This window comes from Rhea americana, unplaced genomic scaffold (genome assembly GCF_003343005.1).
Source record: "Rhea americana isolate MKP2758 unplaced genomic scaffold, rheAme1 scaffold_190, whole genome shotgun sequence".
Taxonomy (NCBI): domain Eukaryota; kingdom Metazoa; phylum Chordata; class Aves; order Rheiformes; family Rheidae; genus Rhea; species Rhea americana.
In genome coordinates this window covers 243,905-261,583 of record NW_028186039.1, presented here as the reverse complement: position 1 = coordinate 261,583, position 17,679 = coordinate 243,905, and the positions used below count along the sequence as shown (strand labels likewise).

Sequence of the window (17,679 nt, the reverse complement as noted above, 5' to 3'; positions counted from 1 at the left end):
AATGTGGCTAAATCTGACTTTGAAAAAACTGACGAAACCCGCAGCACAGGATAAAACTCCCTCCTGTTCTGGTTAGTCCTGCATGTGTCCCAAGCAAACACTGGTTCCCAGTCTCCAACCCTGCACAGAGGCTTCCAGGACTTCAGTGGGCCAAGGCAGCAGACAGCTACTCTCCCTTCTATTTCAGGTAAGTCCCAGACTACTCCTGCCTTTCATATACCTACTTACCGCTAAATGCCTGATTTTTTCACCATTCTTACCTTACGTATTTCAGTTGATTTACCGAATTATTTAATGATTATGGTGGGGAGAAGTGTAATTTTTACATTATTTTTAGGAAACCTGGCAGGGAGACAGTAAGCATATGTGCAAAGGGGACAAAGCAGAGCCAGGGAGGAGCACATACTAGACACCATACTGGTACCTTTCTTTTATGAGGTCAGGCTTGCACAGCACATAGAAGTTCTTGACTAAACTACAAACTTCCAGGCCTTCACGAGCTGGGAAGAGGTGGAGGTGGATGAGGAGTGCCCTCAAGCATTATGGCTTTGCAGATCTGAAACCCAAGAAACTTTCTGGCATTTGAGACAAATGTCCCTTTTGGCTCAGGAGGTGCAGGGCACAGAAATAACCAGGCCACTGAAATAACTGTCATGACCACAGCGAGGGGCCTAAGACAAAGAATTAACCCTCTAGCTCAGCTGTTTTGTGCTTCCGATCACTTTCTGCATGCACAAATTGGAGACCTGTCAGGGGCTGCCTTAACCTGCAAACATGCTGCAACAAACGCAAGCACAGTCTTTTTGCTTCAAATCCCTGCAGGACCACGTAGCACCTCAAGCTGAGGCTGACAAGTGCTGCTGAAAGTATGAGATAAGCTCTGCTGGAAGAAAGCAAGGCATAAGCCTGGCACCTCACCACCAAAGCTGCAGCTGCATGACCTATTTTTGCAGCAACTGCTAAGCCTTGACAGCAGCCTCATGAAAATGCAAAGCTCTCAGAGCAAGCTATAACACACCCACTGAGGCAGCCAAAGCAGCAAGTTAGACCAACAAATCCAAAGCAGTGGCTTTGACAGTCTGTGTTTATGGATTTTTCCTCCTATTGATTAACCCATTTGGAGTTTGTTTATTTATTTGTAGTAAGGTTGCCTTGCAGTTCATTTACTCTCTCTTAATGAGGTCCCTGAGGTGACATTCTCCCTCGGTGAGGCCCATGCACAGTCGATGCCTCCTGTGCATTAACTACAGGCTCCAGCACAATCATTCTGTATGGTGCATCCTCCCACTCATGCTCCAATTCCATGGTGTAGTTTGTGCGACACACCTCAACGGGACAAGTTCCTGCAAGGTCAAATCCTAGCCTGGCTCTGCTAGGCAGACTGCAGTTCTAACAGCCTGCAATGAGGACAAGAGGCACACGTTTATTGAGGAAGAGAAAAAATAGCTATGAAATGCCAGCTGACCACATCATGAAGGAACGACCATTCATAGCACATCCCTTTTATAGCAACAAGGATGTAGAATAAATCACTGTCACAGCTTTGTTGGACAATGAACAGCAACATCAGGGGAAGGTTTTATTTCCTTTTTCAGAGAAAGAGATAACAATGTTCTAGTCCATCCTTTTGCATATTTCAAAAGCTCAGTGCCAGCCATTCCATCCATAGCAGCTGGTGTCCAGCTGTCAACAGCATATCTAAGCAGTAGCAGAAATAAAAGAAATCACTCCAAAGAAAGGTGCTGTATATCTACAAGACTAACAGTAATGGGAGTGAGAGATTTTTCAGAGGCATGAATGTCAATTGGGTATCTATCATTTGTATCCTTACTTTTTAAATCCAAAAATAACAATGTAAACAATAAAAAAGGCTATTAACAAAAAAAGACTTGAACTGAAACAAGACACATACTGCACACAAAGGCTAGGGTTACCATAAGCAACTATTGAGCAAATAATCAAAAGTTAAATTTAACATAAAGCAGTACAGTGAAAACACTGAGGAATTAAAGTAATTGCTGTTTCCTACAATTAACCCTGAGCTCACTTAAGATTATTAAAATAACAGCACTAACAATCTATGCAGTGTCAGTCTGATTGCTTTCTGCAGTATCTCCACCTACTCCTTTTTTTCTTCAGGTTGCAGTTAGAGCTGTGGGACAAGAACATCTCTACACATTGTGTAGCATCTAACACTAGATGACCTCGGTGCTGTTCAAAGTCTGCAAGCATTGCTGCTGTAGGAGTTCAAGCATTGCTGAAATAGCTGCAACGGAAAAACAATTTGATCTCCCAGACTTCCTAGTGGATGTTCAGCCATGGCACAATGAAGTCATTATCAGCAATCCACCTGAGAACAGATGGAAGTGGTCCTCTTTTTGGACAGCTGGGGAGGAGGAGGTGGAAATCACAAAGGAAGCTACATAAACTGACAAATGTGATGTTTCTGGTAAGATGTGATATTTCTCTTTTGAAAGGCATGATGATAGAAAAAGGCTGACAAGGAGAGTATCGAGCAGAAGGAAGAATAAACACTCTCTGATTGTCAGTAAAATAATGGTGTACTGCATCCATGGGAAGCAAGGGACAACCTTCCTAATGGAGTTAGCACATTCTACACCTCTGGGCTTGCAGGGATGATGAAACAGGAAGCAGCTCTCTCTTCAGTGTGGTGGTGAACACACAGGCAACCACACAAAGTAAATACATCATTGCATCTCAAAACTCCAGCTAACATTACTGAGCCCAAGAGTAAAGCAAAAACTGAGATAGCAGCACTCAGGGCTGAACATAATTGCACTGGGTTTTGCATTGCAAATGTGGTGTGCAATGCATCTTTGGGGGTATTGGACGGTTAGCTCACCTTAYTGTCAATCCACAAGAGACCTGCCTCACTCAAGACTGAGCAGGGTGCAAGCTCCAAACAGTTTGCAGTGAAAGTATGTCATGTGTCGGGAATGACACCAATATGCCCCACTCGCAGAACTCTAGTGGCAGGACAACTCTTCACATAAGCAGGAAGCCAACATACCTCACGCTTCAGCAGCGCTTTACAACAAACGAAAAGCTGCTGGGCCTGACCCTAATTCATTGCTGAATCAATGTTGCAGACACATCACCTATTACACTTCATTAGCTTGCAGTAGTGTATATTTACACATACACATGCAATCTCTCTTCTGGTTTCAGATTATTTTATCTGCCTTCGTTAGAAAGGAAGTGTAGTGTTATCATGGTCATAGCTGGCCTAAGGCAAGAAAATACTCCTTACATATTACAACTTTCCTTATACTCTCTTTCCTGCTGATTTCAACAGGAAAATTAGTTGTCCTCTCTTTCTCCCCCCCCCTCCCAAATTTATGACCTCCCCTTTTACTAACATATCCCTTGTGCTGCCTCACATGTGCCAACTTCCTTTTTCTGTCAAAGCATCCAACTGTTTCCCACAAATAAGTTGAAATCTGAGCAACTGACTTCAATCTATATTTAGATGAAAGTTTGCTGCTTCTGTTTCACATCTATCAAAAGGACTGTCTCTCTAACAGCCTGTTTCCTTGCCAGCTATTTCATGGGTCTATGGGTCTAATAAGAGATAGTATTCCTCTCCCCGTTATAACCTTGCAAAAAAAGAGAGAGGGGAGAAAAAAGAAAGAAAAACGTAGTGGAAGGACAATTACAATCTCTTTTCTCAGTTGTGAGATGTGCAGCTTATCATGGGAACCTTGACGGTTACACATTTTGGAAATTAACGTTCCGTTACTATTTCTGAGATTTAATGAAGACACACTCAAATTAACCTATCAAGCAAAGACATGGGAGTACTGCCAGAACAGACTGTAAAACACTGACTTTGCCTACCCAGCCTGGTCTGTGGCCAGGAAAAGGCTCTCCCACAGAGCACTATTCTTCCTGCCTCCCTTCCAGACAGGAAGGCCCTTAGGCTCCTTGCTACGTTTACTATTTACATCAGTAATTGGTGTTCTGCTCCAAAGCAACAAAATCAGTCATCAGGATGGTGCAAAAAGACAGCAAGCCAAAAAGGAATCTTTCATCAAAGCTGGGAACACTGATTACAAATAATTTGTCCAAATACCAACTGCAAAGACAGCACTCTCTGTGGATATAAATAAGCAAAGAACACAAAGACAAGAGAAGAACATAATGAAACTACGATACAAAAAAACTTCAAGGGTATTCAGGACAAGAAATTGTGCAAAAATTTAAGTGCAAAACATTCTGTTAACAGCTATGCCAGTCAAATTGGAGTAATGTCCCCTAAGGGCCTGTGGTCAATATTTAAAATAGGCAAACTAAGACACTGGAGTAATGAAGCATACAGAGCCCTTGAGGAAGGGAGAAGATAGCAATAAGGCAGTAGACTACGGCTTCTGACAGCTGATTTCTCCAACGAGCACTTCATTATCTGGGAACACATCACCACATACCTTCTTCCAGAATATGCTGTATTTTGCACCATGCAATACCATGTACCATTCAACTATGAGCTGTTCTTGGATGTCATGGATATCATTGCTATGTTACTTCTGGAGTCACTGGACATTCTAATGAGAGACACAGGGCAGTACCACAGTGCTATAAGCTTTGGCTAAATAAGTAACAAACAACTTGTACAGATGTTTTCTGTAGGAAAAGCTATGAGAAGAGATTTATTTTGAACTATAAAAGATTAACAGCGTATCTTGTTAGACATGCACACAAACAAATTCCTGAAGGAGACTAATAACCTAGAAAGTAACAAGCAAGCTGAAGGACCAAATCCCTACGCAGCCAGGATTCTCCTGTGGGGGAGGGAAAAAAAGAAAAAACAAAAATAAACCAAAACTCTTAGTGATTATACACTTCAGAGTACATGTTACGAGATAACACAACAGGAATGCTGCTAATACACTGAAGTCATTCTACAATCTTTCCAAAACATTGCATGAGCACCAAGTTCTCGTACAGCCTACCTGGAGGAATGAGGAAAAAGGAGAAACTAGTGAAAACACTTAAGATTTCCCATTATAGCAAGACTGAAGAGTCTGGTTCTGCCAAAGTCTGACCTTTTATTTCGCTCTGACTGCCTTCTGTTTTGAAACATGGATGGCTTCTGTTCAACGATTGTATTTCTTGTTACCATACTTTAATGTTATTTTACATCAGGCTAAACAGATAGTGTCAGCAGTAAATATAAAAGGCTTTAACAGAATTAGAGCAATAAGACACCTCAGTATTAGCGGTACAGAATGGGAGAAATTCTGCTGTGACTGAGTTCTCCTCCACAACATGCCATTGCAATAAATCACATTAAACAGCATCAGTATCCAAGAGTTTTGAAACAGTTCTGATTATATTCCTGTAATGCAAGCCTAGGTAGAGCAGAACTTCATGGTTCACAGTTTGGGGTTAGGCTGCAGCAAGCTGTGATGATCAGTTATGTGAGCTTACACTCCTCATTCTGGAAGCATCAACTGGATCAGCAAATGTTCCTCATCTAAAACACAGGTGTTAGAACTGGGTGTCACCTCTAGCCCAGCGAAGACAGAAGAGACCCAACGATCTAGCAGTCTGGCTAAGAACAGAATGAGGAATTTCTGCAGAAGAGTTAGAAAAAATGAGGTGTCCAAAGTAACCATTGATGCCATACAGCAACACTAACAGCTCCAATAATTCTAGTCTCCTCACCAGTTGAGGAATTCCTCTGTGGTTTCACATCTTCTTCTACATCAGGAAGAGGAATCAGCTGGAGAAGCAAGCTCTAAAAAGCTGGTAAGGTTAGAGAGGTTGTAGAGAAAAAGTTACTTAAAACAGCTGTTTGTTTCTAAGTGAGCACTTAGCTTAGTCCACCTGTACTCCTTCAGGAAGTTCCACAACTACAGGAGCACAGTCATCAGGCTCTGCCTCAAAGTCCCATTTAAATTTCTTTGTTAGGTGAGCCTTGAATTTTTCAGCCTTCTTCCTTAGTGTCCTGTCAGTGGCAGCACTGCATGTGTAGGAAAAGAACACCTAAAAAAAACAGAGTAGATGTTAGTAAGACCTCTGTGGCACAAGCTGTGTCTCTTTCTTGCAAGAGTTTCATCAATAAGGTGCACCAGTTAAAATTTCAGGTTAGCCCCACCTGAAAAAAAATCAGCCATCCTGGAAACCACTCTAAATATGAGCTACCTAAACAAAGCCTACACTTCCCCTTTCATCCCACAACCAAGACAGACATTCTGTCTTCATTCCAATAAGTCATCATTAGAAATATTTGTACTAAATAAGGTTAAGTCAGCTCTGTTTCAAGCAGCAGCATACATGTAACTAAATATGTATTATGATTCTGAAACACGTTTAACTCTGAAAAAAAAAAAAAAAAAAAAATAAGTGACAGATGAGAACTCTCAGTATGTCTCACAGCACGAGTCAACAAGGCCTAAAGGGAATAATACTTGATGTGAATAACAACATTCTCAGCTGGATGGTCCAGGAGATCCTCCAAAGTATTCTTGTAATATAGTATCACCAACAGCTTAGGAAATATGGAGGACATTTTAAAAAAATTAACAAACAAAAAAACAAAACAAAACTTAGAGGTAAGAAAGGAATGGGAGTTCCCTAGAAAAAGTTCAGTTATCCCCAGCACAGCCACCCTCCGAAGATCCTTGAGTACAGGTTGCTGCCATCTGGAATAACTTTTAAGGAAGGGCGGTTCATTCCATCCCACTACCACTATCCAAACATACACAAATCACTAACTTTTCAAAAATTCATAGCTTTCTGTTAGCATTTTTGAGAGTTAAAGCATCCATGTCTGATTAAACAGGCCATTTAGCTTCAGAGCCCATCTCTTACGGGCCTGCTTCTATTAGTGCACTGAACTTGTAACTCAAAATTCATTTTCATAGAAAGAAACTTATGTTTCAAAGCCAAAGAAACATTCAATGCAGGGCTGAAGCGAAAGGAAACCACTTTGGGATAAAGTAAGCTCCTACTTGGAAGATGTCGACCGACAGCTGGAGAAAACACTGAAAAGGAAAAACAAAGTTTGTTGCTCTGTATATGACCATTGGCCTTTCCCCTGTTCATTCTACTGTGAAACTGCCTGAATGAATTTCATATTATATTACTTATTCATAAAACTATTTTTTTTCTTTAAACCTTGTGGAGACTGCATATTCAGTGGTAGTTATGCTGAACTTTTTCTGCCTGAAATCAAACTCCAAAAACAAAGCTGTTGCATTCAAATACACTCTTCCCACCTCAATTTTGCACTTCTTCCAATCTACCTGCCTATATCTAGCCAAGACACACTCTGCTGGCTGCACACATAAAGTGGCTCGTTACTGCAAGTCCTAGAGGTTCTCTAGCACTATTTCAAAACATAAAGAGTGGCTGGTTGACACATTATTTTCTACTGTTGTAATTTGGTAGGACAGTGTTGCTCTGCCAGTGTGCTAAAAACAGAGCTGAATTTTCCAGTCCTGAAACAGGATAGGAAAAAAAAAAACCACCAACAAAAAAAAAAAAAAAAAAAAAAGATCAAGATTTCCGCAAATCAAATTTGAAAAAGCCCAAGGGCAGGGAGGTGGTCAAGTGAAGTCATTCTCTTGATTAAAGCAATGCTTCCCACAATTCCCAAAATTAATTTACCCAGTGAGTTAAAACAAAAAAATCAAACAAAAAAAGTCTACAGCAATAACTTGGAATTTCAGGCACAGAAACGCAATCACTATCTTTGAGAAGGGAAAAGGTAATACACAATTTACACCAAGCACTGCAACATAACTTACTGATGGGATTTTCATTGCTGAGTTATATGGATATAACTCTTTTCATTTTTAACTGAATTTTGCTTAGCTATAAAACTTGTCTATTTGCTGAGCTGTTAGCATAATTTCAGTGAGTGGGAATAACTGGTCTTACTAGTACTGAATTATAAAGATGTCATACTTGTCTCAGCGTAAGTAGAGTATTTTCTGCATTCTAGACTACCTGTAAATTCTGTCTAGATAAGAACAAACCCTAGGACCCTAGGAAATGAACGTGATCCTAAAAAAAATAGAAAAGCTTTTAATATACTATCAATGCCCTAAGCTCAAAAAGGTTTCACTGAAACTTCTCTGCATACTAAATATCATACTATTCAAGCTGACCAAAGTCAGTATCACTAATCTTTTATGACACAGAGTGTGTATACATTTATTTAGAATTAATAGCTTTTGGAAAAAAAAACATAAAAAGACCTGGCCTTGCACTTGCTCAGCTTCTCTCATAGCTGTTTAGCTTAATGTAGCCTAAGACTTTAGTCATTTTAGAAAAGGTATGCTGGTGCAGTTCACTTGCATTATATGCACTACTCCAGAACTCTGAAACAGATGCATGCAATGTTGATGTAATAGGCTACTTTCAGCATTATTTGCCAAGAAACCATACTAAGACACAGCCTCCATTCCGTATTGCAGCTATTTATGTTCTCACTAGTATTTCCTCTCATTGCCTCGCTTTGCTGGCCTTTCTATAGAGGCTAACTTAAATTTATGCTGCATTAGACTCTTCTGGACTTAACTTTAGCAGACAAAGCTCAGAGAGGACAAGCAAGCAGCATTTCTGTGTAAAGAACAGAGGGGAAAAAATACAAGAAAATAAGAACATGCTTAGAGCACATAGACTCACTGTCTTCTATGTAGATCAATAGTAGCTTACTTCCTTTTGAAAATTTTCTCCAAATTTGCTCTGATGTCCTGTATATCCTCTCCCACTGCCCCCCCCCCCTTTTTTTTTTTAAGTCACCCACAAACCTACCTGCAAGGTGCTGGTTAAAAAGTTGTCCTGAGAGACTATGTCCACAAAGAAATCAGCTGGGATTTCACTGAGTTRGTGATACAGCACAGAAATGAGATTTGTGTAAAGGTCTTGATACTTCCCTATGGCATCTTCGGATCGACACAGGATATTTAAGAGTCTTTTCCAGTGCTCAAATGCATCATACACATTCCCAATCAGGAAGCAGATGAAAGCAAACTGCAACTCAGCTGCACATATTCAGGAAAGGAAAACAAAAAAAAAAAAAAAACACACAAAACTAGAAACATATGCAAGGTACGCATCCTCTTGAAAGCTCTGAAAATGACTATATAAACACTGGGATTGCCTTTTACACATGAACAGCATCCTATCCTCCCAGTGACTCCGATAATAACGATCAATACTTCAAGCACTGACTATTTCCTAATGCTCTGCTATTCAGCTGGCGAAAAAGCAGAGCATGATCAGGCAGGACCCCTTATAACTGTAATGGTCAACTTTGGAGAATAACTTTACTGGTGACCAAAGTATACTGCTACCTCAGGACTTGCCTGCATTCTCAAAATCTTCCATGATGTCTAAATGAGAAAACAGAGGTTGCTATTAGTCTGCAAGCATTGTGCTCCTTTTACGCCAAAGTTTCCAAAATCATACAGCACAGCAAATCCTACCACTCTCTGAAACACAGAGGTGTGGGAACAAAGGACGATGTGAGCAATATAAAGGTTGTTTTTTCCTTCATTGAACCAGAGTTAAGTAAGCATCTTATGACAACTTCACCATTCCCCAAGACACTAAAGGAATCTTACATACCCTTGAGGTAATTAGTCTTTGTATACCCTAGAATAATTTTGATAAAGAATATAGTTTATAAAGTTAATAATGGGAAAATAGAGGCTTATTCCATGTCAGTAACCTTAAGACTCTAGCTCAGCTAGGTTCCTAAGTCCTCATTCCATCCTGCACAGGATAAACATACCCAATGATCTTCACAGGGTTGTCACTAATTTGTACCACAAGCCATCAAAAAAGGCTGGCAAGTAATCAAGACCCAGTGAGAGAGAGATGCAGTTCGTAGTGTGCCCATGAATACTAGATACCTCACGCTCTTCCAGCAGAGCTCACAAATCCCAAACGCTGCCACCGAGGGTCGCCAGCAGCCCACAGAAGAGACCTCCCATCTTCCTCCGGACCCGACACGCTGATTAGCTACTGTGGTAGGAACTCACTACTGGGAAATGTAATACCAGATTACTAAAACTCACTTAACTGACTGGCATCTGTACACTTTATTGACAATTTATATTTATAATTATCCAATCTGTTCTAGCTATGGTTAGTACTTTCAGTGACATCTGCACAAGCTGCTACCTCCCCACAAAGTTCAACTCTCTCATGACAGCTGCATTCACCAACAGTCAAAGCAGCATTTAGTGAAAGGACCATTTTTGTTTAGTGTTTACCAAAAAGACATCAGCGGGAACAAGAGAGGGCTAGGACCAAATTAGAAGGTCCTAAGAGAGGAGAGGAGAGGAGAAAGTTTTGAAGGAAACAGACTTTACTGAGAAGAATACAGAGGGCAAAAGGGACAACCAGAGTCAGGTAAGAAGGACAGCTGCCTCCCCGGTGCACAGTTGATTCTTCACCTGCTGTAAGTTACTTCACAAACCTTCAACCTTCCTTGAAAACATCAAGCCTAAAAAATAAAAATCCACGAGGCGTGGAAGCATCATTATCCCTAATCTATACAAAGGGAGGCCTACAAAGCAAACCAGCTTGTCCAAAAAACCAAGGATTGAGCTGTTGGCAAAAAGGGAACAAGAATCTAAACATTAGGATATCCTGTCCCATTCAGTGGTCTCAGGACTCCCTAAGCTCTGTCATTAGATCACTTGATACACAAATCATCACGCTGGCACCACAGAACAAAACTGATTTGTATTAGAGGCAATGTGGTGTGCCTTCCATGCACAAGGGAGAATTTGCAGCCACATCCCACTTCATACCCAAAATATGTTACTGCAGTATCCAAAAACAAAAGTGGCCAATGGGGCAGCCTGGTCACTCCAGACACAGAACACAAGAGTGTCCAGATTCTCATATCAGTGCAACGGGAATAAACCCTATAGCTACTCCAACTTTGTAGCTTGTATAAACTGTTTTTGTATAGTCATAATTATAAGTGCACACTTGTGCACTGAGGCTTTAACTGCAGGTTTCACTTGGGGACTCTTGCTTTACTGCAAAACAACTTAATTCTTCTGAAGTGAATAAGTACTAATGGGAAACTAAGTACTCACCAAGCAAATCGTGAGGTTGGCTGGAGTACCGCTTATTAATCACTTTTTCTAGAGCATAGCTAAGGTCCATGCTATGCCTGGTTATCTCCTCTGGAGTAGCACCATCGGGGTACATCTGCTTTGGCAGCTCTGTGAATCTGATCTCAGTGCCAGCTTTCAGTTTCATCTTGGGCAGCCGGGCCATACCTTCAGCATAGGTCTTGCATTCTGCGTCGTACGGGGGCAACTTCTGTTCAGCACGGTCTTTGGTGTGCTTCCCAACCAGCACGGGGAGAACTTCAGAGAAGGCACAGATCTGCCCGCTCTCTGGTTGCAGCTTCTTCACTGCTGACTCGTTGATGAAGTTGGTGAGGGAAATCCATTTTTTCAGGGTCTCGTACGGATAAGGCCCAAGAAACTTGTCCATGCCCTGCAGATTCGCTCTCATGGCTTCGGTCTCCTCCTGGGCTGCCGGCGTTAGGTCCACTTCCTCGCTGGCGGGGTTCCAGCGCAGCACCCGCAGGTCTCGCTGCTGCAGGCTTAGGAAGAAGCCTGTGCGCGGCCCCGTTTCCCGGCTGCTGGCTCCCCGGACAGAGCTGTAGTGAAGGAAATGGACGCCCGGAGGGATCATCTTGACTCCGCGGAAGCAGGGCCCCACGTCCCAGGTGTTGTAGTCAATGCCGAACTCGGTGCCCTCGGGCACGTTCAGGATGACGACTGTGGCGCCCTCAAAGAAGAGCCTCTTGGCCAGCTCAGGGTCCAGCCGCCGTGCCGCCATGGAGCCTGCCGCACGCACACGCCTCCTCAGCCCACGGTTCCCGGAGCACACCCCTCGCCGCGCCGCGCCTCTCCCCCGCCCCGCAGCGCCCGCCCCTGCCGCCGCCCCGCCCACCACGGCTACCCCGACAAGCGTCCGGCTTCCCCCGCAGCCGCCGCACTCGTGTTCCGGGCGCAGCGGCTGCTTCCCGCCCGGCGCGGGGGCCGTTCTGGCCAGCCGAGGGATGTCCTGGGGGCCTGTCCCTTTCCCCTGCCGCACAGCTGCTCCCCTTGGTTCCTCTCGCTGGGTGTCCTACAGCGGGTGGGCGCCCCTCCCATGCTCCCCCCCTACACCCCACAGCTGGGGCAGGCCTCCCCCTTCAGCCCCCCACARCAGGCAGTGCTTCCCCTCGGCCCCATAGACGCCCCACGGCTAGCAGTCCCTCCCCTCAGCTGCCAGCCTAATCCTTTGTGCCTGCTCAGCCTGCAGGCGCTCAAGTTGAGCCCCAGGTGGTGGGGACGCAGCTTGGCAGCACCTTTGAAAAAATCTGAGCTGTTGTCCCTGCAAAATCGAGCGTCTGTTAGACGAAGAGATCGTCTTTGGCCCCACGCCTGCAGAAACGTCACCTGGCAGTGCAGGATCAAGAGGGCATCTCTCACTCCAGTGTCCCAGGCACCCTGCAGCAGGAGCTACCACAGCCTTCCTCTCACCTGGACTGCAAGGTTGAGAATCCCACCAGGATGCAAAGACAAAGTCAGGAGCCTCAAGGGCAAATGCAGCCCTATTCTCTGAGTATTTTAAATGTCTTCATAATCTACCTGCTGGCAATCCTGAGTCTGCTACCTCAGGCAAACAGATGATGGTTAGTGGGTACAGTGTGAAGAAGGGACTTTCTTCCACCCTTCTCCTCAGCAATATGCAATGCCCAGAACTGGTATCTGCTTCATTTTCTAAAAGAACACAGGGAAGAGTACAGTATTTTAACATGCAGAGACCCTGGTCCCAAGACCTCTCTGTTAATCTGCCCATTCTCTTTATGGGAAAGTGTCCATTTCATGCCACAAGCTGGTTCAGCATCAAACACATTTATTTCACTTTTATTGAATACAAGAACAGTGAGCACACACACATACACCACCAAGCACTGAAAAGGAATATGACTGAAGGCAGGAGGGAGAAGAAGAACAAGGGAAGAGAAAAGGGGAGTTAGTGAAGGAACAACAGAACATTGCAGTTGGTTGGTAAGGTGCTTTTCAAATAAAAATAAATATTGTTATTGTTACTATCATTATTACTCATGCAACTGCAGGCCAGGTTTGAATGACTTTGTGGGATCAGGTAAAAACAGGCACTCATGTCTCCCACCCCTTTCAACAGAAAGGCCCTTGGAAGAAAACAAATGGTGATTAGCTCTTTGAAATGGCAGTAATGTGATGGGCAGGCTGGGAGAGAGCCAGGCCCCTAAGGGATGTTAGTCATTACTAAATAGCAGAATCCCACACCTTGCCAAGTGAACAAGAAGCAAACTTTTTTCTTCCTTTTTTATTTTTAAATATTGTCACCCGTTAAACAAGCTGTGGAAGGCAGGAAACTGGATCCACTCACTGAGTTTTTTTAACTTTAAATGTAAATAGTTTGAATCCAATTTCACATCAGTTCTATAACTGTGTAAGGCTACTAATTTTAACAGTGAACTTAAATTTTATAACCATATATGTGATTTCAAAACGAGCTATCCAGTTTCAAAGTGGCCTGTAGTTCAGTTTTATGAATACCAAAACCACATGGGATCTCCCAAACAATCCACATGGGGCCTTCAGCACAAAGGGTACTGAAGAACAACCCACATGATACGTGGACCATTGCTAACAGGCAAGATGGGCTGAATGCCTTGTACAGGCACTGAGAACAGGACCCATCTTGATTGGTGTCTCTTTCAGAAAGTGCAACTGCTTTTTGCAGTTGTTTTAGGTGTATTTAAAAAGAAAAAAAAAGAAACCTCTTTGCAATTGCCTTAACTTTTTGGTCTGAGGTCTAGTCTCTAAAAACTGCAAGTTACAAGCAACTGAAAGCACTCGGACAGAAGCTGGGGGGAGACTACATGACAGAATTGATCAGAAACCTGAAATGATCTTCATTGGCATTAGCCAGCAAGTCTATTCACTTCACAAGAAGCCTTTAATGCTTGTAGAAGAATCTTATATGCCAGAGGAAGAACAGACTTCATTGGGACATAATAGCAAGTGACTGGTGAAACAAGGCTGCCAGAGAAGAGGCTCTCTCTTAAGCAAAGTATGCTCCCATAATATCCCAACAGCTCAAGTTCTCCCTGTTTAAGATCATCCTCAGATCCATTGCTGGAACTGGTAAAATGCACCTACTCTGAGCAGCCTCTGTGAGGGGTGGAGGACTAAAGGCAAAATGGTGCAGAATTGTGGGCCCTTCTGTTTCTGCAGGAGATAAGGATAATTCCAAAAAGGAAACCCATTTATTTCTTTTCCTTTCTGATTTTGGTTCCAAATCCACCCTAACTGCCTGATTCACAGTGTATGAGGCCCTGGCCTTGGCCCATAATCCCCTTACAAAGGCAGCCATAGAGGAAGCCTGTTGCTAAAGGCCAAGTTATGATGATTTCTGGGAAAGGCAGCTTCACTGACATCTTCTCAACACAGACCTTCTTACATGGAGAGCCTGGATTCTGCCATCCAGCCTTGTACACTCAGGGCACTCTGCAGTGATTGAGATAATGTGGTCTTTCCACTGCCTGTCCATCAGCAGCACCCAGAGACAAGGATGGGGGAAGGACTGGCATCACCCCTCCCTTTGCTGTCATGTAGCCCACAGTGCCATGGGCAGCCCTTGCCATTGCACCTGGACTGTAGGGGAAGCAAGGCAGAAATGCCTCCTCTTTGCCTCCAACCAGTCCTACTACAAAGATTGAGTAACTTCATTATTGGGGTCCAGAAACAAACCAAAACAACCCCAACAATCATCACAGCTCAGTGGGCTGGAGAGGAGCTAAGACCATGCTGCCAGTTTGTTCCCAGCTGACTCTAACATCTTTGGATTGGAGCCAGGTAACATTCCTGCCTAGCATCTGGGCCACAGGAATGGCAGCCTGAACCTTCTTCCTTGCCCTTCTCAACTCGCCACTGACCAACCAATCCCAAACACAGTATAATGCAGCACCAAACCCAGCCATCCTGCTTCCACTTGGATCAGCCAGCAGGATGGGACCTGTATGGTCTTTCTCCCTCAGCCCTGCCCCCGCTCCCCCCCAAAACAGAAGTGGCTGGAAGTGTCCCCATTCTCTTCTTGCAGGGCTAAAAGTCCCAAGTATGATCTAAGAGTCTCAAAATACAACAACCACAGTCAATCAAAATAATTAATAATTTTAAAATGTCATCATCATATTTACCAGGACTGTTGAATTATTTTAATATTGTTCCCTCCCTCCCCCCTTGTTATATATAACAATATACATAACTTAAATGCACATCCCTATGAAACCCCTACAGGCTGCATTTTTATAAATGAGAAACCATATACATATAATTTGTTTTGTTTGAAATGAGATCCATTCCTAAATACCTTCAGAGAACAAGAGCTTGGACAAATGCACAGAGAAGAAGATAAAGAACAGAAGGGGCAGGATTAATGGAACCCCCCAAATGCAAAAGAACCGGCATGAAATGAGAAAAAAAGTGTAACCACACATTCCAAATTGGAAAATAACTCTAAAGTAATAAACTCAATGGTTTCTCTCTTCTTTCCAGAGGTGGGAAATGGTTTTGCTTCTGCTTGTGATTTTTATTTTGTTGCTTATTTCTTGCTTTGTTGCAAAGCAGTTTTCCTTTCCATTCAGTGTGCAATAAATGAACTCAAGATTGTGTATCCTTTTATGTAACATGCAAGACAGTGGCTTATTGTACCTTTAACAATATTATTGTTATTATCATGATTTTTTAATTTTATTTTATCACCAATCCAGTAAATTCTTCAATTTATCTGCAAAGATGGTTGGCTTTGTTTGTTGTTGATGTTGTTTGTAATTCATTTCCAGCATAGAGCAGCAGTGCAAGGATGCATTTTGTTTCCTGTTTTTTATATTTTTATATATATATATATATATATGAATGTATGTATGTATATATATATATAATATATTTGCTATTCCTTTTTTTTTTTTTTTTGTCTCTCGCCATGAACGTTGCAGCCAGGATGTCTATGTCTTGCTGACAAATCCAGCGTGAAGGATCCTTCTTCACTATTCCCCAGGCTTGAATACAGATGCCAACTTCTGTGAACACGGTGGTCAAGATTCCTGTACAAGGTAGATGGAAACGACTGGTCATGGAGTGATCCCTTTCTTACATCTTAGGCTCTAAAAGGGCTCCTGTTTGTCTGAGGGCACTGGACAATAAAACTGCAAACACTTTGGGGTCACAGTTTGCCCTTGATTACCAGGATCTCCGGTAATTAGAAAATCCTCTGGATTCACTGAGCTCGTGCTGGCACATGGGAAAGCTATCAGTGAATCACTGCTGAAGTCTCCCTTACATTAAGCCATTAAATCAAAACTGGTTGGCTCTCTAAAAGATGTAGAAATCACTGGGCTTGGTTGTTTGTACTGGGTTATGAAGGAGGTGAGATTAGACAAATTCAACAGTCTCTTCTGACCTTCCAATCCACAACAGAAGTGGTCATCTTTTCCAAGCTTAAAAGCTGCATATCAAAATCTTTGTAGGATCAAGAAACAAAACCACGTTTCCAAGAAGTGTCTGGAATCTTGGTGGGGACATAGTTCCTTAAACAACTTTTAGTAGTGAAGCTAGCTTCAAAAGCTCCCCTTCCTGTCTGCCATTCTTCTCTGCCCCTCAGTTGCTCCGATATCAAAGTCTGTTAGGTTGTGACATGGCCCTGATTAAAACCAGTGCTGTGAAAGAGCTGCAAAAACCCAGCTGAGAATGAAGTGCAGCATGGAGTAAGAATAAATAGTTAAAAGTAGGGACAGGCCTCCTCAAGACAGCTTTGCCCTGCAGAAAAATGTGTGTGGAACTCTGTCCGCTTTGGAACATTTGCTGGGAGATGCAAACCTTGTATGCTGTTACCCACACTTGCATGTTTATAAAAGGACAACCTGAGGAACTGGACTGGGCATTAGAAAATTCTTTTTTGCAAATATTGGTCTAATATTTGGGATTGGCCTTGCAGAACCAGTAACCAAGTTTCTCAGCCTATCCATGAAACAGGCATCACTTCTGTCATTCCCTGCCTCAGAAGGATGAGAAAGTCCTTTGTCCTTTACATGCAAATGATTCTTACTCCTCTACTGAGCTAAGACAACAAGGGGACCACTGGAGCATTGCTTTTGCCAACACAGCCACCAGCTTTCTAACCACAATCAGGCAGCCACACCTGGGGGTCACCATCACACTGGGCTGGACTGGAATTGCTGATCCAAGAGATGCCAAGATAGTGCCCTGGGGCAGTTCTTCCTATCAGCACCTACAGCTGATGGGGTTAGATCCCAACCTTAATTGTGGCCAATTGTGGAAATGTGCCTTAGCCTGTTAAAGCATGGAGGTGAATAAAGCCCATGAACTGGGGACATAACTTCAGAAGGTTATCTGGGAGGAAATCTGAAGTATTTGAGATGAAAAGAAAGCCAATACAGAAACACAGAGAGTAAAAAAAATGTGTCATGCAGTATAGCATGGGAGGAAACAGAAACAGTGCTCGCAGAACTGCTTTGCCCACCTCCAGGCACCTGTCCTTCAGGGCCCGCCAGCAAGCACATCACTCATGCTACTGTAGTGGGATGCTCTGTTGAAGTCTGCTGTGGCTGGGACATGA

At 43.0% G+C, this 17,679-nt stretch overlaps 2 protein-coding genes across 12 annotated transcripts in view; both read right to left on the bottom strand.

Moving 5' to 3' along the window:
- Window positions 1–4,638: 4,638 nt before the first annotated feature.
- On the bottom strand, window positions 4,639–11,933 carry AAR2 (AAR2 splicing factor). Its single transcript, XM_085302604.1, has 3 exons — window positions 11,088–11,933; window positions 8,785–9,014; window positions 4,639–6,006 (listed from the first exon to the last, which is right to left on the bottom strand). Exons 1-3 carry the CDS (start codon window positions 11,842–11,844, stop codon window positions 5,839–5,841), a joined length of 1,155 nt encoding a protein of 384 aa, XP_085158730.1. The 5' UTR covers window positions 11,845–11,933; the 3' UTR covers window positions 4,639–5,838.
- A 959-nt stretch (window positions 11,934–12,892) lies between these two features.
- EPB41L1 (erythrocyte membrane protein band 4.1 like 1) overlaps window positions 12,893–17,679 on the bottom strand; it is a 106,481-nt gene continuing 101,694 nt past the window's right edge. For all 11 annotated transcript variants that reach the window (XM_085302592.1, XM_085302597.1, XM_085302594.1 and 8 more), the window contains one exon: window positions 12,893–16,147. In XM_085302592.1, the coding sequence (XP_085158718.1) occupies window positions 16,139–16,147 (9 nt within the window). In that variant the 3' untranslated portion in view covers window positions 12,893–16,138. The remainder of the gene's footprint in view (window positions 16,148–17,679) is intronic.